The sequence below is a fragment of the Eleutherodactylus coqui genome, chromosome 6 (genome assembly GCF_035609145.1).
Source record: "Eleutherodactylus coqui strain aEleCoq1 chromosome 6, aEleCoq1.hap1, whole genome shotgun sequence".
NCBI lineage: Eukaryota > Metazoa > Chordata > Amphibia > Anura > Eleutherodactylidae > Eleutherodactylus > Eleutherodactylus coqui.
Window position 1 is genome coordinate 5,963,773 of NC_089842.1, and position 17,938 is coordinate 5,981,710.

At 46.9% G+C, this 17,938-nt stretch overlaps 1 protein-coding gene across 1 annotated transcript in view; it reads left to right on the plus strand.

Moving 5' to 3' along the window:
* The first annotated feature begins 1,311 nt into the window (after positions 1 to 1,311).
* The window catches only part of NECTIN1 (nectin cell adhesion molecule 1), a 38,488-nt gene continuing 21,861 nt past the window's right edge, over positions 1,312 to 17,938 (plus strand). Inside the window, exons 1-3 of the mRNA XM_066572587.1 lie at positions 1,312 to 1,456; positions 5,043 to 5,130; positions 11,233 to 11,343. Of these exons, the coding sequence (XP_066428684.1) occupies positions 1,455 to 1,456; positions 5,043 to 5,130; positions 11,233 to 11,343 (201 nt within the window). The 5' untranslated portion in view covers positions 1,312 to 1,454. The remainder of the gene's footprint in view (positions 1,457 to 5,042; positions 5,131 to 11,232; positions 11,344 to 17,938) is intronic.

The following is a 17,938-nucleotide window of genomic DNA, read 5'->3' on the forward strand; positions in this document are numbered from 1 at the left end:
ATAGATATGAGATAGATAGATAGATAGATAGGAGATAGATAGATAGATAGATAGATAGATAGATAGATAGATAGATAGATAGATATGAGATAGATAGATCGATAGATAGATAGGAGATAGAGAGATAGATAGATAGATATGAGATAGATAGATAGATAGATAGGAGATAGAGAGATAGATAGATAGATAGATAGGAGATAGAGAGATATGAGATAGAGGGATATAGCATGGACAGATAGATAGATATGAGACAGATAGATAGATAGATAGATAGATAGACAGATATAGGATAGATAGATTAATAGATAGATAAATAGATATGACAGAGATAGATGATCAAAAGATAGATAGATATGAAATTGTTGGTGGTTTACCGCCGTCTAAATCACTGCCTTTGGACAGGGGCCCTAACAGTTGTCTTGTCAATCCCATATTTGGTCATTTTCTCAATAAGTCTGGTATGAGATACTTTGCCAAATGCTTTACTAAAGTCAAGATATCCTATATCCACCACATTTTCCTGATCAACCCAGTCGGTGATTCTGTCATAGAAGGAAATTAGATCCGTCTGGCATGACTTGTTTGTTACAGACCCATGCTGGCTCTGGTTAATTACTCCATTCTTATCCGGGTTGTTATGGACGTGGCGATAATAATTATATGTAGTTTTTCCTGTTTTTTTCCCTTTTTTAAAGCCTTGTGTAAGGGGGAGAAGGTTTTTTTTAATTTGCTCTTTTCACATTCGTTGGAGGATCGACAAGTGTTTCTCATTGATTTCAATGGCAGACATCACATCCCAGGCTATACAAAGTGTTTGACTCTACCAATGAAGACAATGGGCGATGCGTTCTGAGGGAGGCAAAAGAAGAGGAAATGCAGCAACTTTTTCACCTTGCAGCACCACTCGTGTGTGACTCTATTCAAAAGAATGGAGCTCATATTCGCGTCAGATTTGTGCGTCCCACGACACACAAAACTTGCACGAGATTCCGTCGTATATGAATGTAGCCTGACTGATATGACTAATGTAGACTCACTATTCCCGACCCCAATCCATACAGCTGGAGCTCTGGTTCTGTTAGGGCTACCAAATCTAAATTTTAAGGTGCCACCATAAGCCTGTTAGCAGCCCTAAAAGAACCAGAGCTACAGCCGTGTGAAGTAGAATAAGGAGGAACAGAGCTTGTCCAGGACTGCTGGGGTTAATTCCATGAACCGGTGTCCTAGTGGGAGTGATAGTGGTTTGATGAGCTCTGGCATGTTTGCTACCATATGATTTTCTAACTGTCTCAATGCTGGTTGTTTCAGATAAACCTCTACCTCAGGGGCTGTCCGGAAGTCTTCTTGGGATCCTCGGGGGCGTGGTGGCAGCGCTTCTTATCATCACCGCAGCAGTGAGCGCATTTCTGGTGAGAAGAAAAAAGCAGAAACAGCGATCTGATACAGACAGTGATATGTGAGTGTTACACCATTGCACCATAGTGTTCTGCATTGCTTTTTGTGTTGCCCTATACACATCTCTGTCTCGTACATTGTATCCGGGTTATTAGAGCTCTCAGTAAAAATGTTGATTGTCTATATTCAAGATGGGCGATAAATTGTAGATCAGCAAACGTCCATTGGCCACGCTGATCAGCTGTTTGTTGAGTCAGGACACTTGTACACTGAGCTGATTCCTGCAAGAAGTAGACAGCTTCATTCTCACTGAAGTAGCCAGGGTTGGTATTACAAGCAAAGCTCCCATTCACTTCAATGGGAACTTTGCCTGTAATACCAAGCCTGACCACTGCAATGGGAACAGAGCTGTCTGCTTCCTACAGGGGACATCATAGTTCTCGGATATAGTGGAGGGGACATCATGGTTCAGGAATATAGTGGAGGGGACATCATGGTTCAGGAATATAGTGGAAGGCACATCATGGTTCGGGAATATAGTGGAGGAGACATCATGGTTCAGGAATATAGTGGAGGGGACATCATGGTTCGGGGATATAGTGGAGGGGACATCATGGTTCAGGAATATAGTGGAGGGGACATCATGGTTCAGGAATATAGTGGAAGGCACATCATGGTTCGGGAATATAGTGGAGGGGACATCATGGTTTGGGGATATAGTGGAAGGCACATCATGGTTCGGGAATATAGTGGAGGGGACATCATGGTTTGGGGATATAGTGGAGGGGACATCATGGTTCGGGGATATAGTGGAGGGGACATCATGGTTCAGGAATATAGTGGAAGGCACATCATGGTTCGGGAATATAGTGGAGGGGACATCATGGTTTGGGGATATAGTGGAGGGGACATCATGGTTCGGGGATATAGTGGAGGGGACATCATGGTTTGGGGATATAGTGGAAGGCACATCATGGTTCGGGAATATAGTGGAGGGGACATCATGGTTTGTGGATATAGTGGAAGGCACATCATGGTTCGGGGATATAGTGGAGGGGACATCATGGTTCGGGAATATAGTGGAGGGGACATCATGGTTCAGGAATATAGTGGAGGGGACATCATGGTTCAGGAATATAGTGGAAGGCACATCATGGTTGGGGGATATAGTGGAGGGGACATCATGGTTCGGGGATATAGTGGAGGGGACATCATGGTTCAGGAATATAGTGGAAGGCACATCATGGTTCGGGGATATAGTGGAGGGGACATCATGGTTTGGGAATATAGTGGAAGGCACATCATGGTTCGGGGATATAGTGGAGGGGACATCATGGTTCAGGAATATAGTGGAAGGCACATCATGGTTCGGGGATATAGTGGAGGGGACATCTTGGTTTGGGAATATAGTGGAGGGGACATCATGGTTTGGGGATATAGTGGAGGGGACATCATGGTTTGGGGATATAGTGGAGGGGACATCATGGTTCGGGGATATAGTGGAGGGGACATCATGGTTTGGGGATATAGTGCGGGGGTTTGTCGCTATAATTAGCCCTAAGTGACGTTTTCCCTGGGGGTCTGCATCATTATGACAAACCTAAATTATATTTCTCTTAATATTTTTCCACTTCCACAAATAAAATACATGCGCATATTTAATTATGTTTTAAATCGCTGTGCTCCATGTCCTATAAGGGCTTCTACCCGCCAGCGGGTTTTTTTAACGCTGCGATATCACTGCGTTTTTTTCAACGGGTTTTTCTAATATTAAAATCGTATCGCACAAAAATCGCACGTTTTTGCTTTTGTGATTTTTGTGCGATGTGATTTTAACATTAGAAAGACCCGTTGAAAAAGAATGCAGTGATATCGCAGCGTTAGAAAAAACTGCTAGCAGGTAGAAGCCCTGACTCTTATTTGTCCATGGACGGAGCTCTATGGGGGCTTTTCTTTTACGTGATGAGCTGTAGTATTTATTGGTATTATTTTGGGGAACATACAGCTTATTTCACATGAGCGTATATCGGCTGCACTTTCACGCCCGGCCGATATACGCTGCCCCTCTGATGCACTGGTTTACACAGTGCACATGGGCGTATTCCTGTGGCGTAAAAGCGCTTGGCCGGCCAAGATAGCACATTTCAGCCGGGCGCTTTTACGCCAGCGGCAGCTGCATAGCCTCCTATGGGAGCCTATGGTAGCTGCCGGAGAACGGTTTAGCAGCGTGACTGCTAAACTCCCTCCCCCTTCTCTTCTCCTCTCCGCCCCTTGCTGGCTGTTTACAATAGGAGGGGGCGGACAGGGCGTGAACTAGTTGCTAAGCTTCCACCCCCTCCCATTGCTGGCTGCTGACAAGGGGCAGAGAAGGGGCAAGAGCTTTGCACACTAGCTCCGGCCCCCTTCGCTTGCAGAAAGCTGGCAAGGGGGAAGGTAGGGGAAGACAGCTTAGCAGAGCTAAACTGCCTCCCCCGCCCAACGGCATTGCGGTCTCGGAGGGGGGTGGATGGGGGGACATTAGATCTGTGCGTCTGTTCACGTTTTTTTTTTACGTCCCCAGTGGGCGAACGTAAAAATACATAAGTCTGTGTAAATCCAGCCTTAGGCGGGGAGAGACAGCTTAGCTCTGCTAAATTGTCCCCCCCCCCTTCTCCTCCGCTCCAGCTGTTTGCAATGGGAGGGGGTGGGACGGAGTGGAGCAAGGCTCCCACCCCCTTACCGCCCCTTGTCCATAGCCATCAATTGGAGGGGATGGACCTTAGTTCCACCCCACCCACTCTTATTGCAAACAGCCGGAGGAGAGAAGGGGGAGGGAGTTTAGCAGTCAGGCTGCTAAACTCCCTCCCACCTCCCCTCTGCGGCCGCTGTCATTCGCTCCCATAGGAGTCTATGGCAGCGGCCGTAGTCAGGCAGTATATTGGCCCGGCTGGGCACTTTTACGCCGTGGGAATACGCCTGTGTGAACCCAATGCATTAGATGGTAGCGTATATCGGACGGCCGTGAAAAAGCCAGCCGATATACGTTTATGTGAATAAGCCCTTAGTGTGTATTTTTGGGATGTGAAATGAACAAGAGAACATTTTGGCTGCTTTTTTTTTAACATTTCTTTTCCGGCACTTTTTATGTCCTTGTAGGGGACTTGAACCGGTCATGCTATGATCACTCTGATAATACACTTCTGTACTGCAATGTATTATTGCTATTATAAGCAATCACAGGCCATAGCAATTCGTCAACCCTCTGCGGTTACTTGGCGATCCCTGCTGTCAGTCCCAGTCAGCTCCGCTGTGAATGGCGCAGGCTCAGCTCCTTAGTCCACGCCATCCATCATAGGACGTAATTTGACGTGCATTTACGTCTTCATGCAGTTTTCCAACTGCTGCGACACGCCCGTCTTATGGGTTTTGCGCGTTACTGTAGCTCAGTCCCATCCACTCAATGAAGATTAGCTGCAATACCGCACACAACCAATGGGCAGATGTGGAGCTGTTGTGGAAGAAAGCCGACACCTTTCTCTAATCCTGGATATAAGATTAGTGAGACGTTTCCGTGATTTGGTGATTTGGGTTCTAGGATATTTGGCCAATGTAGTAAAGCCTTGTGGATCTGATCTTCCATCAGCAACGTGTCACTTTGTTCCCTTCAGGGTGGATCTCCCGCCATCTCATAAGCCGGCTCCTCCACCAAAGAAGAAATCGGAGACAAAGATGCATCTAACAGCTCACGATATCCAGGTAAGTCGTCACCCCGGTATCTAGAAGCAGACTGGGGGCCGTCCTGTATGAGCGGATGACGTCCCATATGTTACATGCATAGAATAAAAGAAGTATTATGGGAACTAACTGAAATCATTGGCTGAGGCTGTTTGGCCGGCATGGGTCCTGCTGCTTAAAGACATTTTCCAGGACTAATATTGATGGCGGATGGCCAGTCCTTAAGAGATCTGATTTCTGGCAGCTCCATTGATCAGATAATTAAAGGAGCCATGTCACGCAGGCGCACTGCAGCCTCTTCATTATTTACTAGCCATAGTGCCATTCATTTTGTTGTGGCTATGCTTGGTACTGCAGCCCAGTCCTATTTCCTTGAATAGGACTGAACTACAAAGATCGGTAATACAAGCCAAAGGCACTGCAAAATGACCAAGTGGCCAGCTGGTGGGATGCCAGGGGTCCACACTGATCTGATACTAAGAATAGGCCATCCAAATACCCATACAGTTACTTATCACTCTGTCCCAGTAGAGGTGCGCAGCTGAAGTAGCCGTGAGCTAGCAGAGTGAGCATGAGCAGCTCCAACAACATGAAGCGAGACTGCGCATGCTCCGGTCCTATCCATCTGTCCCTATGATCCGTCTTCAAGCCAGACATTGGAAGCCATGGACAGGAATGGAACTTCGCCACATCATTGCATAATATCATTGGAAAGACAGAAAATGAAAGAGTCAGATCCTGTGATGGTTGGGGGGACGTTGATCAGCGCAGAAACACTACTGCAAACTTATTCAGAAACATTAGAATCCTGCTTGCTTTCCTCCAATGGGTGGACCTAAAACCCCTTCAAGGCTCAGATCACATCTGCAGCTCAGATCCGTCTATAATCCCATAAACAGATTAAAATGGATACAAAACTGAAACAAGTGGAAACTAAGGTTTCTGTTTTTTTGGTGGATCAGTTGGACAGATGTTAAAGTGGAAACATGAGACTCCATTGGAATCAGTTTGGGATCCAGTAAACTGCGCAGGAGAAAAAAGAATCCGTTCAACGCAGGAAAAGATGGCTACAAACAGAAGGCTTTACTTCTGCATCCGGTCTCCACGGACCACAAAGAAATAAGTAATAAAGAGCGACCGCGACCTTCTGTCAGGGTTACAAGGTTTATTGTAATGGAAGAAACAAAAAAGGAAACCTGATGGAAGAGACACCAACTGAGACCCCCCCGAGGCACCGCTGGACCCCGCTGAAATCAGTGGGAAATGGAAAGGAAACGCTGAACGCAGCTGTGATTAGAGCCTAACTGGAAGCTTTATAGAACCATTTCAGAATGATGAACATAGCAGATACATAGACCTCATTTATTCAGACACAATGGTCGTCAATAGTTAATCCCCGGGGACCCACCGCTCGTCGTCCCGGTGATGTGCGGATTGCCTGGACGGCTGTCACTGCAGTGGGTCGGACGTGCATCATAGGGGTCGGGATGGGAACTGAAGCCAGCTATTACTCTTCTGTCAATTCCACCTCTGACTCCGGCCAATGGGAATGAAGCCAACTTATGGCACTTCCCATCCTGACCCCTAGGACAGTGGACCCGACGATCAGCTGATCACTGGGGATCATAAGCAATGGGTCCCCAGCGATTAACTATTGGTGACCGATCTTAAGAACAGGTCATCAATAATTTTGGCCCAGAAAACCCGTTTACATGAAGTGTGTTAGTGGATTTTACGAGTGTAAGTAAACTTGTGTTATAGGATGCGCCCCAGGGGGAGGGTGACAAGGGCGCCTTTCATTTTTTTCATCATATGCTCCAATGCCAAAATAACCCGCTTGCTGCGCTTCCTTCACAGTATGCAAATAACAGCAAATCTGTCCAATGGTCGGATCATCTTCTGTGGTGCTCCAGGCGCTCTCCACCTCTATCGGTCTAGAACATGACCATCAGAGGCGCTGTGCATTTCAAGACTCTCTGCTCCTGCATTAGGGTCCCTGGCGCACGTGCAGCGACTCTCTACTTGCCATCCACATCATAAGGGATGCCGCTATAACATAGTCCAGGAATGGGTTGGATGGTCAGGAGTGAGAATGGGGACAGCAGGTGGTTGGGCACAGGGACAAGGTGTTCCAGGAGTCCCCACAATAGGACACATGTAGGGCAGACGTAAGTGGACAACAGGTGGGGTCCACAATGACTGACAACACTAGCAGACGAAGAAACCCCGAAGACAAGGTCGCTTTCTCAGAACACTTAACTGTCAAGAATGGAATTGCCACAGTGTGGCTGGTGAGTTACTTCCCAGACGGAGTACAACGCTAGTCTCAGGACAAGGCAGCATACCGAAATCGAGGTAGCGGAATCCACAAGTACGGCATTCCAGGAGCGGCCGAGCTATCGGAATATTAATGGAATGCCAGCAGTCTCTTCTTTAGGATGGCCTGTTCTATGTGGGACCCATACGGCGGGCACCGCAGGCAGAGGATCTGTACCCTGAAGAGCGGAGCATCAGGCGTGACGTCCTGCTCTCACTCAGTCTCACAACTGGCCTTAGGCCTCTCCCCGGGGGCCCCGTAGCCGGACAGTGAGCTCCGCCCAATGCCTACACGCCAAATAGTTAAAAAATCATACATTAATAAGAAGAGAGGTGAACACGGTTTTTGTTGACTTCCACTTGTTTTTTTACTAACTTTTGGCTTCTGAATCCAGAATTGACCGCAGTTTTTCTCTATCATCAGCTTTTTAGGATACAGGATACCCTCCATTTCTCTTTAAAAAAAAAAAAGCTTTTCTGTTTCCATTTATATCAAATTTCTGTATGAGTGTCATTAAACGGGAGTCCTGAGGGGTCACATCGGGGGTCATTTGTAATAACTGTATAAAGCAAATAAGGTGGTAACTCCAAACAGGGAGGTACCCCCTCTACGCCCCGTGCATGCGCTGGATGCCCTAGTGTGACTCGGGAGGTACCAGCTGGGATGCTGTGCCCGCACATGACATAATGTATGACCTGGAGGGCATCGGTCACTGTGCATGCGCTGGATCCCCCAGAGCTCGCAATGCACAGCATCTCAGACCACGGTGGAGCGCGCCCGGGCCGCTGCGGGAGATCAGCCACTCATTGGACGGATTTGCTGTCATTTGCATACCATGAATTGATATTTCAGCATTGGTGCATCTGATGAAAGAATGAAAGGAGGCCGTTCTCATCATCCACCCCCGACACAATCACCGAAAACGCGGAACATGCACTGGCTGCAGATAATCACTTTCATGGGAAACCGCTCCAATTCTTTATCTTCTTCCGTGTTTTCTGGACGTTCTGGATATAAAGGAACTAAAATAGTAAATCTACAGAAAAGAGATACAAATTATGTAGTTTAAACTAAAACAAAACAAAGTGATTAAGGCCCCCTGTCCACGGCAGTTTATTCACCGGCAGTAAACCGCCAGCGAATCACGCCGGCCGACGCTTCCTGTAGCATTGCTATGGAAAGCGCTGGCCCACTGTCCATGAGCAGAGAATCATTGCGATTCTCCGCTCACGGCGGGCAATTTGCAGCATGCTCCGAATTGCCCCGATTCTCCACGGTCAGCCTGTCTATTAGATAGGGCTGACCGGCGGAGATTCGCCGGCGGCTCCTGCAGCAGAGCTTCACCACGGGATACGGCATCGCCCGTGGACAGCCGGGTAAAATGTGCCGAAAAGATAAAAACATCCTCAGTTTATGAAGTGCTTATGAAAGTGCTGATCTTCATGTAACAAATACGACAGCTGCAGCGTATGACGTATTACCTGGATGCGTGTTACCAGGGGCGTACCTAAAGGCTCAGGGGCCCAGGTGCAAAAGTTCAGCTCGGGGCCCCCCCTTGGGCCTGTACCCCACACTCCCCCGAACCCATACCTAACTCATGCTGCATACATGATCTAGCCCCTTGACGTAATCTTTCCAAACATGACGCATTTCCGGCACTACATGAAAATGTGTGTGTAGCCCCGCAGCCCACTCTCACACTCACCGCTATTAGCGCGGTGTCCCGAGCGCCGTACTAACCGGCGCTCAAACAAGGTGTCCCTACCGCTGGGCTTTTCAAGAGCTGTCTGATCTATTTTTGTGTTTTCGTGGTTCTTAACACACCTCCTCACAATGATGGGGTGCATTAAAAAGCGCTGTAACCTGCGTTCGAAAACGTTGCTCGAAATTCAGGTAAAAATGCCACGATTTCAAGCTGTGTTTTCTGAACACGTGTGTGAGAGCGGCCTTAGGGGGGTCATGTTTTTGTTGTACTTTAGAACCACAATTAAGAAAAACACATAAAAAACCTGCATGCAGAATTTAAAGATCACATACATTATTAAGGAGCTGCCGACACTATTAGAAATTTCATGTGGTTTAGATGCGTTTTTTAATTGTAAAGTTTGAAATTATATACAGCAAATCCAGAGAGATGTATAACTTATACCAGAGATAGATAGATAGATAGATAGATAGATAGATAGATAGATATAGATATGAGATAGATAGATAGATAGATAGATAGATAGATAGATAGATAGATAGATAGATAGATAGATAGGATATAGATAGATAGGATATAGATAGATAGATAGATAGATAGATAGATAGGAGATAGATAGGAGATAGATAGATAGATAGATAGATAGGATATAGATAGATAGATAGATAGATAGATAGATAGATAGATAGATAGATAGATAGATAGATAGATAGATAGATAGATAGATAGATAGATAGATAGGATATAGATAGATAGATAGGATATAGATAGATAGATAGGATATAGATAGATAGATGGGAGATAGATAGATAGATAGATAGATAGATAGATAGATAGATAGATAGATAGATAGATAGATAGATAGATAGATAGATAGATAGATAGATAGATAGATAGATAGATAGATAGATAGATAGATAGATAGATAGATAGATAGATAGATATAGATAGATAGGAGATAGATAGATAGATATAGATATGAGATGGATAGATAGATAAATAGATGATAGATATAGATATGAGATAGATAGATAGGAGATAGATAGATATATAGATAGATAAATAGATGATAGATAGATAGATAGATAGATAGGAGATAGATAGATAGATAGGAGATAGATAGATAGATAGATAGGAGATAGATAGGAGATAGATAGATAGATAGATAGGATATAGATAGATAGATAGATAGATAGGATATAGATAGATAGATAGATAGATAGGAGATAGATAGATAGATAGGATATAGATAGCTAGATAGGAGATAGATAGGAGATAGATAGATAGATAGGATATAGATAGATAGATAGATAGATAGATAGATAGGAGATAGATAGATAGGATATAGATAGATAGATAGATAGGAGATAGATAGATAGGATATAGATAGATAGATAGGAGATAGATAGGAGATAGATAGATAGATAGATAGATAGATAGATAGATAGATAGGAGATAGATAGATAGATAGATAGATATAGATAGATAGATATAGATAGATAGGAGATAGATAGATAGATAGATATGAGATGGATAGATAGATAAATAGATGATAGATATAGATATGAGATAGATAGATAGGAGATAGATAGATATATAGATAGATAAATAGATGATAGATAGATAGATAGATAGATAGATAGATAGATAGATACACATAGATACACACACATACCCCGGGGCCAGACCACTTCTCTTCCATGTTGCAGCAGCACAGGCAGACATAGCAGCTTCTGTTCAGCAGGAGGGAGGGGGCAGCACATGATCAGTCCCTGACGGCCCATGTGACTGCCTCTCTCCTCCTTCCTCTGCTCTTCCCTCCTTCCTCTCAGGCTGGCCGCTCTGCCTGCAGGTGATCAGAGCCGTGCTGCAGAGCGGCCAGCCACTAAATGTGCATATGTGTATGGCGGAGGGCAGCCTCGGGGCCCCCTAAGCGCAGGGGCCGGGTCACCACGGCGACCCCAGCAACCTCTCACGCTACGCCTATGGGTGTAACTCTATAGTATTACCTGGATGCGTGTTACTATATGGTATTACCTGGATACATGTTACTACATGGTATTACCTGGATACGTGTTACTATATAGCATTACCTCTACAGGTTGTGCACTTGGACCCCGTGAAAGCGGAAGAGGAGATCATAACACTGCCAATACAAACGCCATATTATGATATGTCTGCATCGGACAACGCCCCCTACTGTGACCAAAGGGTAAGACATTGTATACAATATACATCATATACAGAAACCATCGTAGATACTCTGACCCGGTATTCACCATTTTTGCTTGTTAACATAAAATACTTTATATTATAGCAGAAATTCTCAGCGTTTTTTCTCTGGAGCCGCATTCATAACGAACAGGTGATGACGAGCCGCATCAAGTATCAAAGAAAGAGGCGTCTATTAAACCTTCACAGGGGAACTAAGTCACATGAGTTACAATAATTAGCAATCAGGTTTTTACGCTGGTGTCACCCGGCTATGATATTATCCGACACCGGTGCCCTGACAACTCTGGTGTCTTCTCTGCAGTATAAGTTAGTATTTGCTGAAGGGCCATTTTTAGGGGCCCCTTCATGGGTTCCTGAGTCAATGGCTGGAGAATATACTATTATACAATCAGGTAATACACATTTATAGTCCGGGCTGTAGCTAAAGGTTCATGGCTCCTGGTGTAAAAGTTAAGCTTTCCCCATCACTCCAATGCAACTTTTCCTTACAGCCACCGACTGGTGATGTCCCCTCTGAGCCTTTGTAGCTGGTGACCAGGCAGTTAGTATCCTGGGCGCAGTTCCCTCTAAGCCAGGCAATACCTCAAATAAATATTAATATATTGTACCCTAATAATTAGCTATAAATACAGGGCCACATACTGTTGGTCAAGGGCTGTGAAGTGGTTAATGTAAAAATCCCTTATGGTCGGGAGCAGTAAATATGGCAGTGAAAGGGTTAATTAAAGTATCCCTAATAGTCTAGGGCTATGAAACTGTTAATGTCAGAATACCTGGTGGTTTAGGGTAGTTAAGAGGTTAATACCAGTAAAGCTAATGCTCTAAGACAGCGAGGCAGTTAATGTAAGAACCCATGGTGGTCTAAAGCAGTGAGCAGGTTAATGCCAGTATAACTGATGGTCCAGAGCATTGAATCAGTTACTGAAAGGATCTCTGGTGGCCTGGGACTGTGAAAGACTTAATATTAGTATCCCTGGTGGTCTAGGATAGTGAAGGGCAATAATGCCAGTATACCTAGTGGTCTATGGCAGTGAAGAGGTTAAGGTCAGTGTACTGGTTAGTCTGCAGCAGTGAAGGGGTTAATGTAAGAATCTAGTGGTCTACGGCAGTGGAGGTGTAATGTCACTATTTCTAATGGTCGAGAGCACTGAAACGGTTAATGTAATGATCTCTGGTGATCCAGGCCAGTACATGGGTACCGGTAAGGATGCCTGGTGTAGAACAGTGGAAGGGTTAATCATTCGTGCCTGCTGTCCAGTAGTTACCTCTCCAGACCCAAGGGTTGTTCTGGCTGTAACTTCCTGCTCCCCCCTGCAGTGATCATAGAAATTAATGCAAGGACGGGATAGTGTGGACTGTACCACCATCACTGTATGGACGCACACGTCTCTCTGTGATTGGGCAGAGCGATTCAACAGCACTCTGCCTGATCATTAAGGGGAGTCAGCAGGTGGGGCTTCTGGGCTTAAGGCCCATTTACACACAACGATCACTTAAAATTTGTTCAAATGATGGCATATGAGCGATAAACGCTTCCATCTTTCACTCTTCGGCTGAACGATGAGTTTAAGGTGAGCTTAAGGCTTCATCCACACGGGCTACAAAACGCATGTGTGAGAAGCTCATGGTGTCCAATGGGTTCTTTCAGGCTACAAAACATCTCATGTGAAAGAACCCATTGGACACCAAGAGCTTCACATACATGCGTTTTGTAACGAGATTTTGTAGATCCTGTGAAAGAGGTCTTAAATCCATTGTTCAGCCGGAGAGAGATAACAGGGACCGCACACTGTGTTCTGCATGGGAGTCAGAGATTACATTGTATTCAGCCGACAGCCCATGTGAGAACAATGGAGCTGTGTGCAGAGCTCAGACCACATGCTGGACTCTGCAAACAGGCCCTTTTACACGCAAATGAAGCTGATAAAGTGTTAATGGACATTAGCATTTATTAACACTTTATATAACTACACCACTGTTCATAGATATTCACATTGATATGCTGTGCAAACATGCGGTGCTGGCCTATTTAATTCAATAACCTATTGCGGTGAGTAAAGGTCCATTTAGACACAACCATTGTAGCTCAAAAGCCATCTTTTGAGCGATAATCGCTACGTCTAAACACGTGCCCATCGTGAACTATTCATTCGTAGCTGACATCAAGCCTGCTTGAAAACCGTTGTTCCTGCTTATCATACGGCACGCTGAGTTCTCCGTGGTTGGGGTGGCGCTGATAGTATTCTTTTAGCAGCTATCCCGCTGGAGAACAATGGAGCTGAATGCAGATAACAGACCTTAAGCTGTTATCTGCATTCAGCGAAAGGCTTCATTTGCACGCTAATAAGCTACTTAGAAGTTTATGCAAAATGTTCACTCAAAGCCGTCACTGAAACTGTCGTTTGAGCGATTTTTGAGCGATCATCTTTGCGTCTAAATGGGCCTTAATACGCATCAAAATTAGATATGCCGAGTATTGATTTCACATAATTGCACATGGTGTGAAAATATAGGCTGAAGTGAACAGACATGAAATCACTGGTTCTATTCACTACGTACTGTGCATGTAATACACAGTGCAGGTCCGCTCCTGTGAACGAGCGCTAAGACCCAGGACAGGATGAGAAGACATTTCATTACTTTCCTTCATTGCACACAGGAAGTCGTGGCCAAAAATTTTAGACTGACACAAATTTTTGTTTTCACAGTTTGCTGCTTCAGTGTTTTTAGTTATTTTAGTCAGGTGTTTCTTTGGTTACTGAAGTACAATTATCAGCGCTTCAGCACAATTTCTGTGTTTTTGTTTGTCCTCCGGCTTTTTGAGGATTGACCGCAGGTTCTCAATGGGATGGGATCTGGGGAGTTTCCTGGCCACGGACACAAAATATCACTGTTTTGTTCACCGAGCCACTTAGTTATCACATCTGCCTTGTGACACGTGGTCCATCATGCTGGAGGAAGCCTTGTTCATCACCAGATTACTCCTGGATGGTTGGTAGAATTTGCTCTTGGATGGTTGGACGAAGTGGCTCTTGGAGGAGGATTAGATCCCATTCTTTATTCATGGCAGTGTTCTTAGGTAAAACTGTAAGTGAGCCCGCTCCCTTTGATGAAAAGCAACTGCTCAGGAATAGCAGCAGGCAGGTGTCAGTGCATCTACACACACAGGGAGGTGAAGGCTTCTGGCGGCCGGCCCGGTGTCAACAAGGACAGCAAAGGAAATCTTTTCTCCTAGAGACAAACTGGAATTCTGCAGGAAGTACGGCGATTGGACTGCAGAGGACGGGGGAAAGGTATTCTCTGATGAAGCCCCTGCTGACTGTTTGGGACACCTGGAAGAATGATTGTCTGGAAAAGAAGAGGTGAGCGCTACCATAAGTCCTGTGTCACACCAACAGTAAAGCATCCTGAGGCCATTCATGGTGTAGTGGCCCAAAGTCTTTATATCTGGCCCTCCATAATTGTCATACATGTCATGTCTTAGTATGGATGTACTGTGCAAATTGTCTTGTCACTAGTTATGTGTATTGCACAAAAATGTAACAAGTTTGTCTAGTCACGTAATGTTGCCCTATGTATGTGTTTGCAAGGAGTGAGTCTGGGCTCAGTCCATTTTCTTCTGAGTTCTTCTGAGAGAGTGCCGGCCCCATAGGGGTAACTTCAACCCTCATGTGGTGAAGGATGGAAGCTGAGGAAAGGTATCCTGAGGTCTCCAATTCCAGGATCACCATCTAAGGAGTGATAGGGGAAGGAGTCTGCTGTGCAACAATTAAGCTAATTCTCAAGTGAGTGTCTGCGGAGTGCTGTGTCCCCCTCCGGTGTTATCCTGCATCCCGGAGTGTGTGTGTTCAGGAGCGGAGTCATGCAGAGTGCAACTGTAGGCCCGGTTTCACCCCATGTCCTCCTCCCTGACCATCTTCTAAACTGTCTTCCCTGCACTGGCAGGCAAAGCTGTATTCTACAAGCGAGAAGTAAAGTTTTCCAGTCACTGCCCGTTCCCAGTGATTGAGTTTCCAAAGTTACCCGCGTGTGGACGGAGAATCAACGGTGTGAAGGAACGATGGCGTCACGAGTGACAACTTCTTCAGTCCATTACACATATACAGGTAACCGCTGTCCCAGCGTTGCCTGGAAGAGGCCTAGTGGTGTCTTGGCCGAGGTTGTATGCGTCCCTCCGGGGAGGAGTTTGGTAGAGCCACCGGGACAAGTGCCATCTCTACCCCCGCCAGCTCCTCAGCGTGGGCCTCGTGTCTCGGTCACTGCAATGAGTGGGGTTGCTTTTCATCCATTTGTCAATAAAAGTGTAAAAACTTATGAAATGCTGATAACTGGACTCCAGTAACCATAAAAACATCTGATAAAAAGATCTAAAGACACTGACGTGGCGAACTTTGTGAAAACCAAAATTTGTTTCAATGTCGAAACTTTTGACAACAACTGTCCATGATGCTTCTGGTACATTCTGTGCACAGACAACTATTACACACGGCGTCCGCATCTCCCAAGTACGAGGCTCAGCCATGTGGCAAGAAAGGCCCGATAACCAAAGAGTCACCAACTCCGACCGACCCCCAAATAATAGGCTCTCCGGAATAATAATAGCAATGAAAATACTCGGCCGCAGACGTTTTGTCAAATTTGTACAAAATAGCGTTTTTATCATGGGGTTTGTCTGCGCGGACGCGGCTCCCCTCGTGTCAGAGATTGCGTTCCCTCTGTCAGTCGGAGGCTATTAGTATCGCTGTTTGTCAGCGTGTAATCTCGCCATCATGCAGTTGAGTGACGCGTATTATCAGAGTGACAGCCGACAAATACAAGTCTTTCCGGATGAACTCCTATCTGATTCTGCAGAAATTACTGTACATCATCTTCCTTCGGTGGCGATTCCTGTCGGCGCTCTTTATCTAGGCATTAACATTCCCTCTGATGGATAAGTGGGTGTTCTGGATCCAAAATCATTTGTCTGGTATGTGCAGCCAATGAAGATCCAGCGGCTCCCAGGGGGGAAGAAATATGTTCCCTCATTAGATATAGCCGAGAGCCATGTCAGAGCGCTGCCTCGTTAGCATAAGCTGTTCTGCACCCATCAGCCAATAAATTAAAGGAGATGTCTCGAGGAAGCAGTTAATTTTTTTTTTTGCCCAGTCCCCCTTATTCAGCATACAAAACTAAGCACCCGTTTAAATGACTTTTAAAGCCGGTTTCTACTCACTGTTCCAGCGTTTCAGCAACTTTTAAAAACTTTTCCAAAGATGGCCGCCGGTTCTTCTCCCAAAGTGTACAGCCCTTGCTTCAGCCCGACGTGCGCGCTCCCGAGACGCCGCCAGCTGTGTCTCCATGGCAACCGGACGCATCGCAGCCGCCGACCAGACGCCCACCGCCAGGCAGCAGGTAAGCGGCGCTAGCCCCCGGCTCCCCAGCGCTAGTTCCCCCGGCGCAGCGACAGCCCCCCCGGCCTAGCGACAGCCCCCCCCATCGCAGCGACAGCCCCCCCGGCGCAGCGGCAGCCCCCCCGGCCTAGCGACAGCCCCCCCCATCGCAGCGACAGCCCCCCCGGCGCAGCGGCAGCCCCCCCGGCCTAGCGACAGCCCCCCCGGCCTAGCGCTAGCTCCCCCGGCCTAGCGACAGCCCCCCCCATCGCAGCGACAGCCCCCCCCGGCCTAGCGCTAGCTCCCCCGGCGCAGCGGCAGCCCCCCCGGCCTAGCGACAGCCCCCCCCATCGCAGCGACAGCCCCCCCGGCCTAGCGCTAGCTCCCCCGGCGCAGCGGCAGCCCCCCCGGCCTAGCGACAGCCCCCCCCCCGGCGCAGCGGCAGCCCCCCCCGGCGCAGCCCGGCGCAGCGGCAGCCCCCCCCCGACCCATCACTTACCTGGGAGGCTTCTCGGGGCGGCTGGGCTGGGCTGGTCTTCTCCGCTGGGCAGCTCCAGTTTCTGCACCTTCCTCTAACAGAGGATGGTGCAGAATGGCCGCTTCAGCGCGCTCCCGAGCAGTGACAGCTCGTCTGCGCATGCGCAGAAGAGCTGTAGCGGGGAGCACACTGAAGCGGCTCGTGCTGAATGGAGAAGACCGGACTGCGCAAGCGCGTCTAAAAAAGCAAGCTGCCAGCGAATTTAGACGGAACCATGGAGACGAGGACGCTAGCAACGGAACAGGTAAGTGGAATAACTTCTGTATGGCTCATATTTAATGCACAATGTACATTACAAAGTGCATTAATATGGCCATACGGAAGTGTATAACCCCACTTGGTTTCGCGAGACCACCCCTTTAAAGCCTCATATAGTGTAGATAGTCCACATTCCCCCAAAACAGCTCCGACCCGTTGGGGCCCGGACTCCACAAGACCTGTGAGGAGTCCTGTGGCATCGGCACAAGACGACAGCAGCAGATCTGTAAGTTGGGTCGGACTTGTTCGCCGGCACATCCCAGAGATGCTCCATCTGATGAGAACTGGGAGTTAGGAGGATAAGTCATCACTTCCAACACTTTCAACAATGTTCCTGCAGTGCGGCACATTAACCTGCAGAGGGCGCTGCATGGAGGGGGTAATTGTCTGTAGGTACGGATGCATCA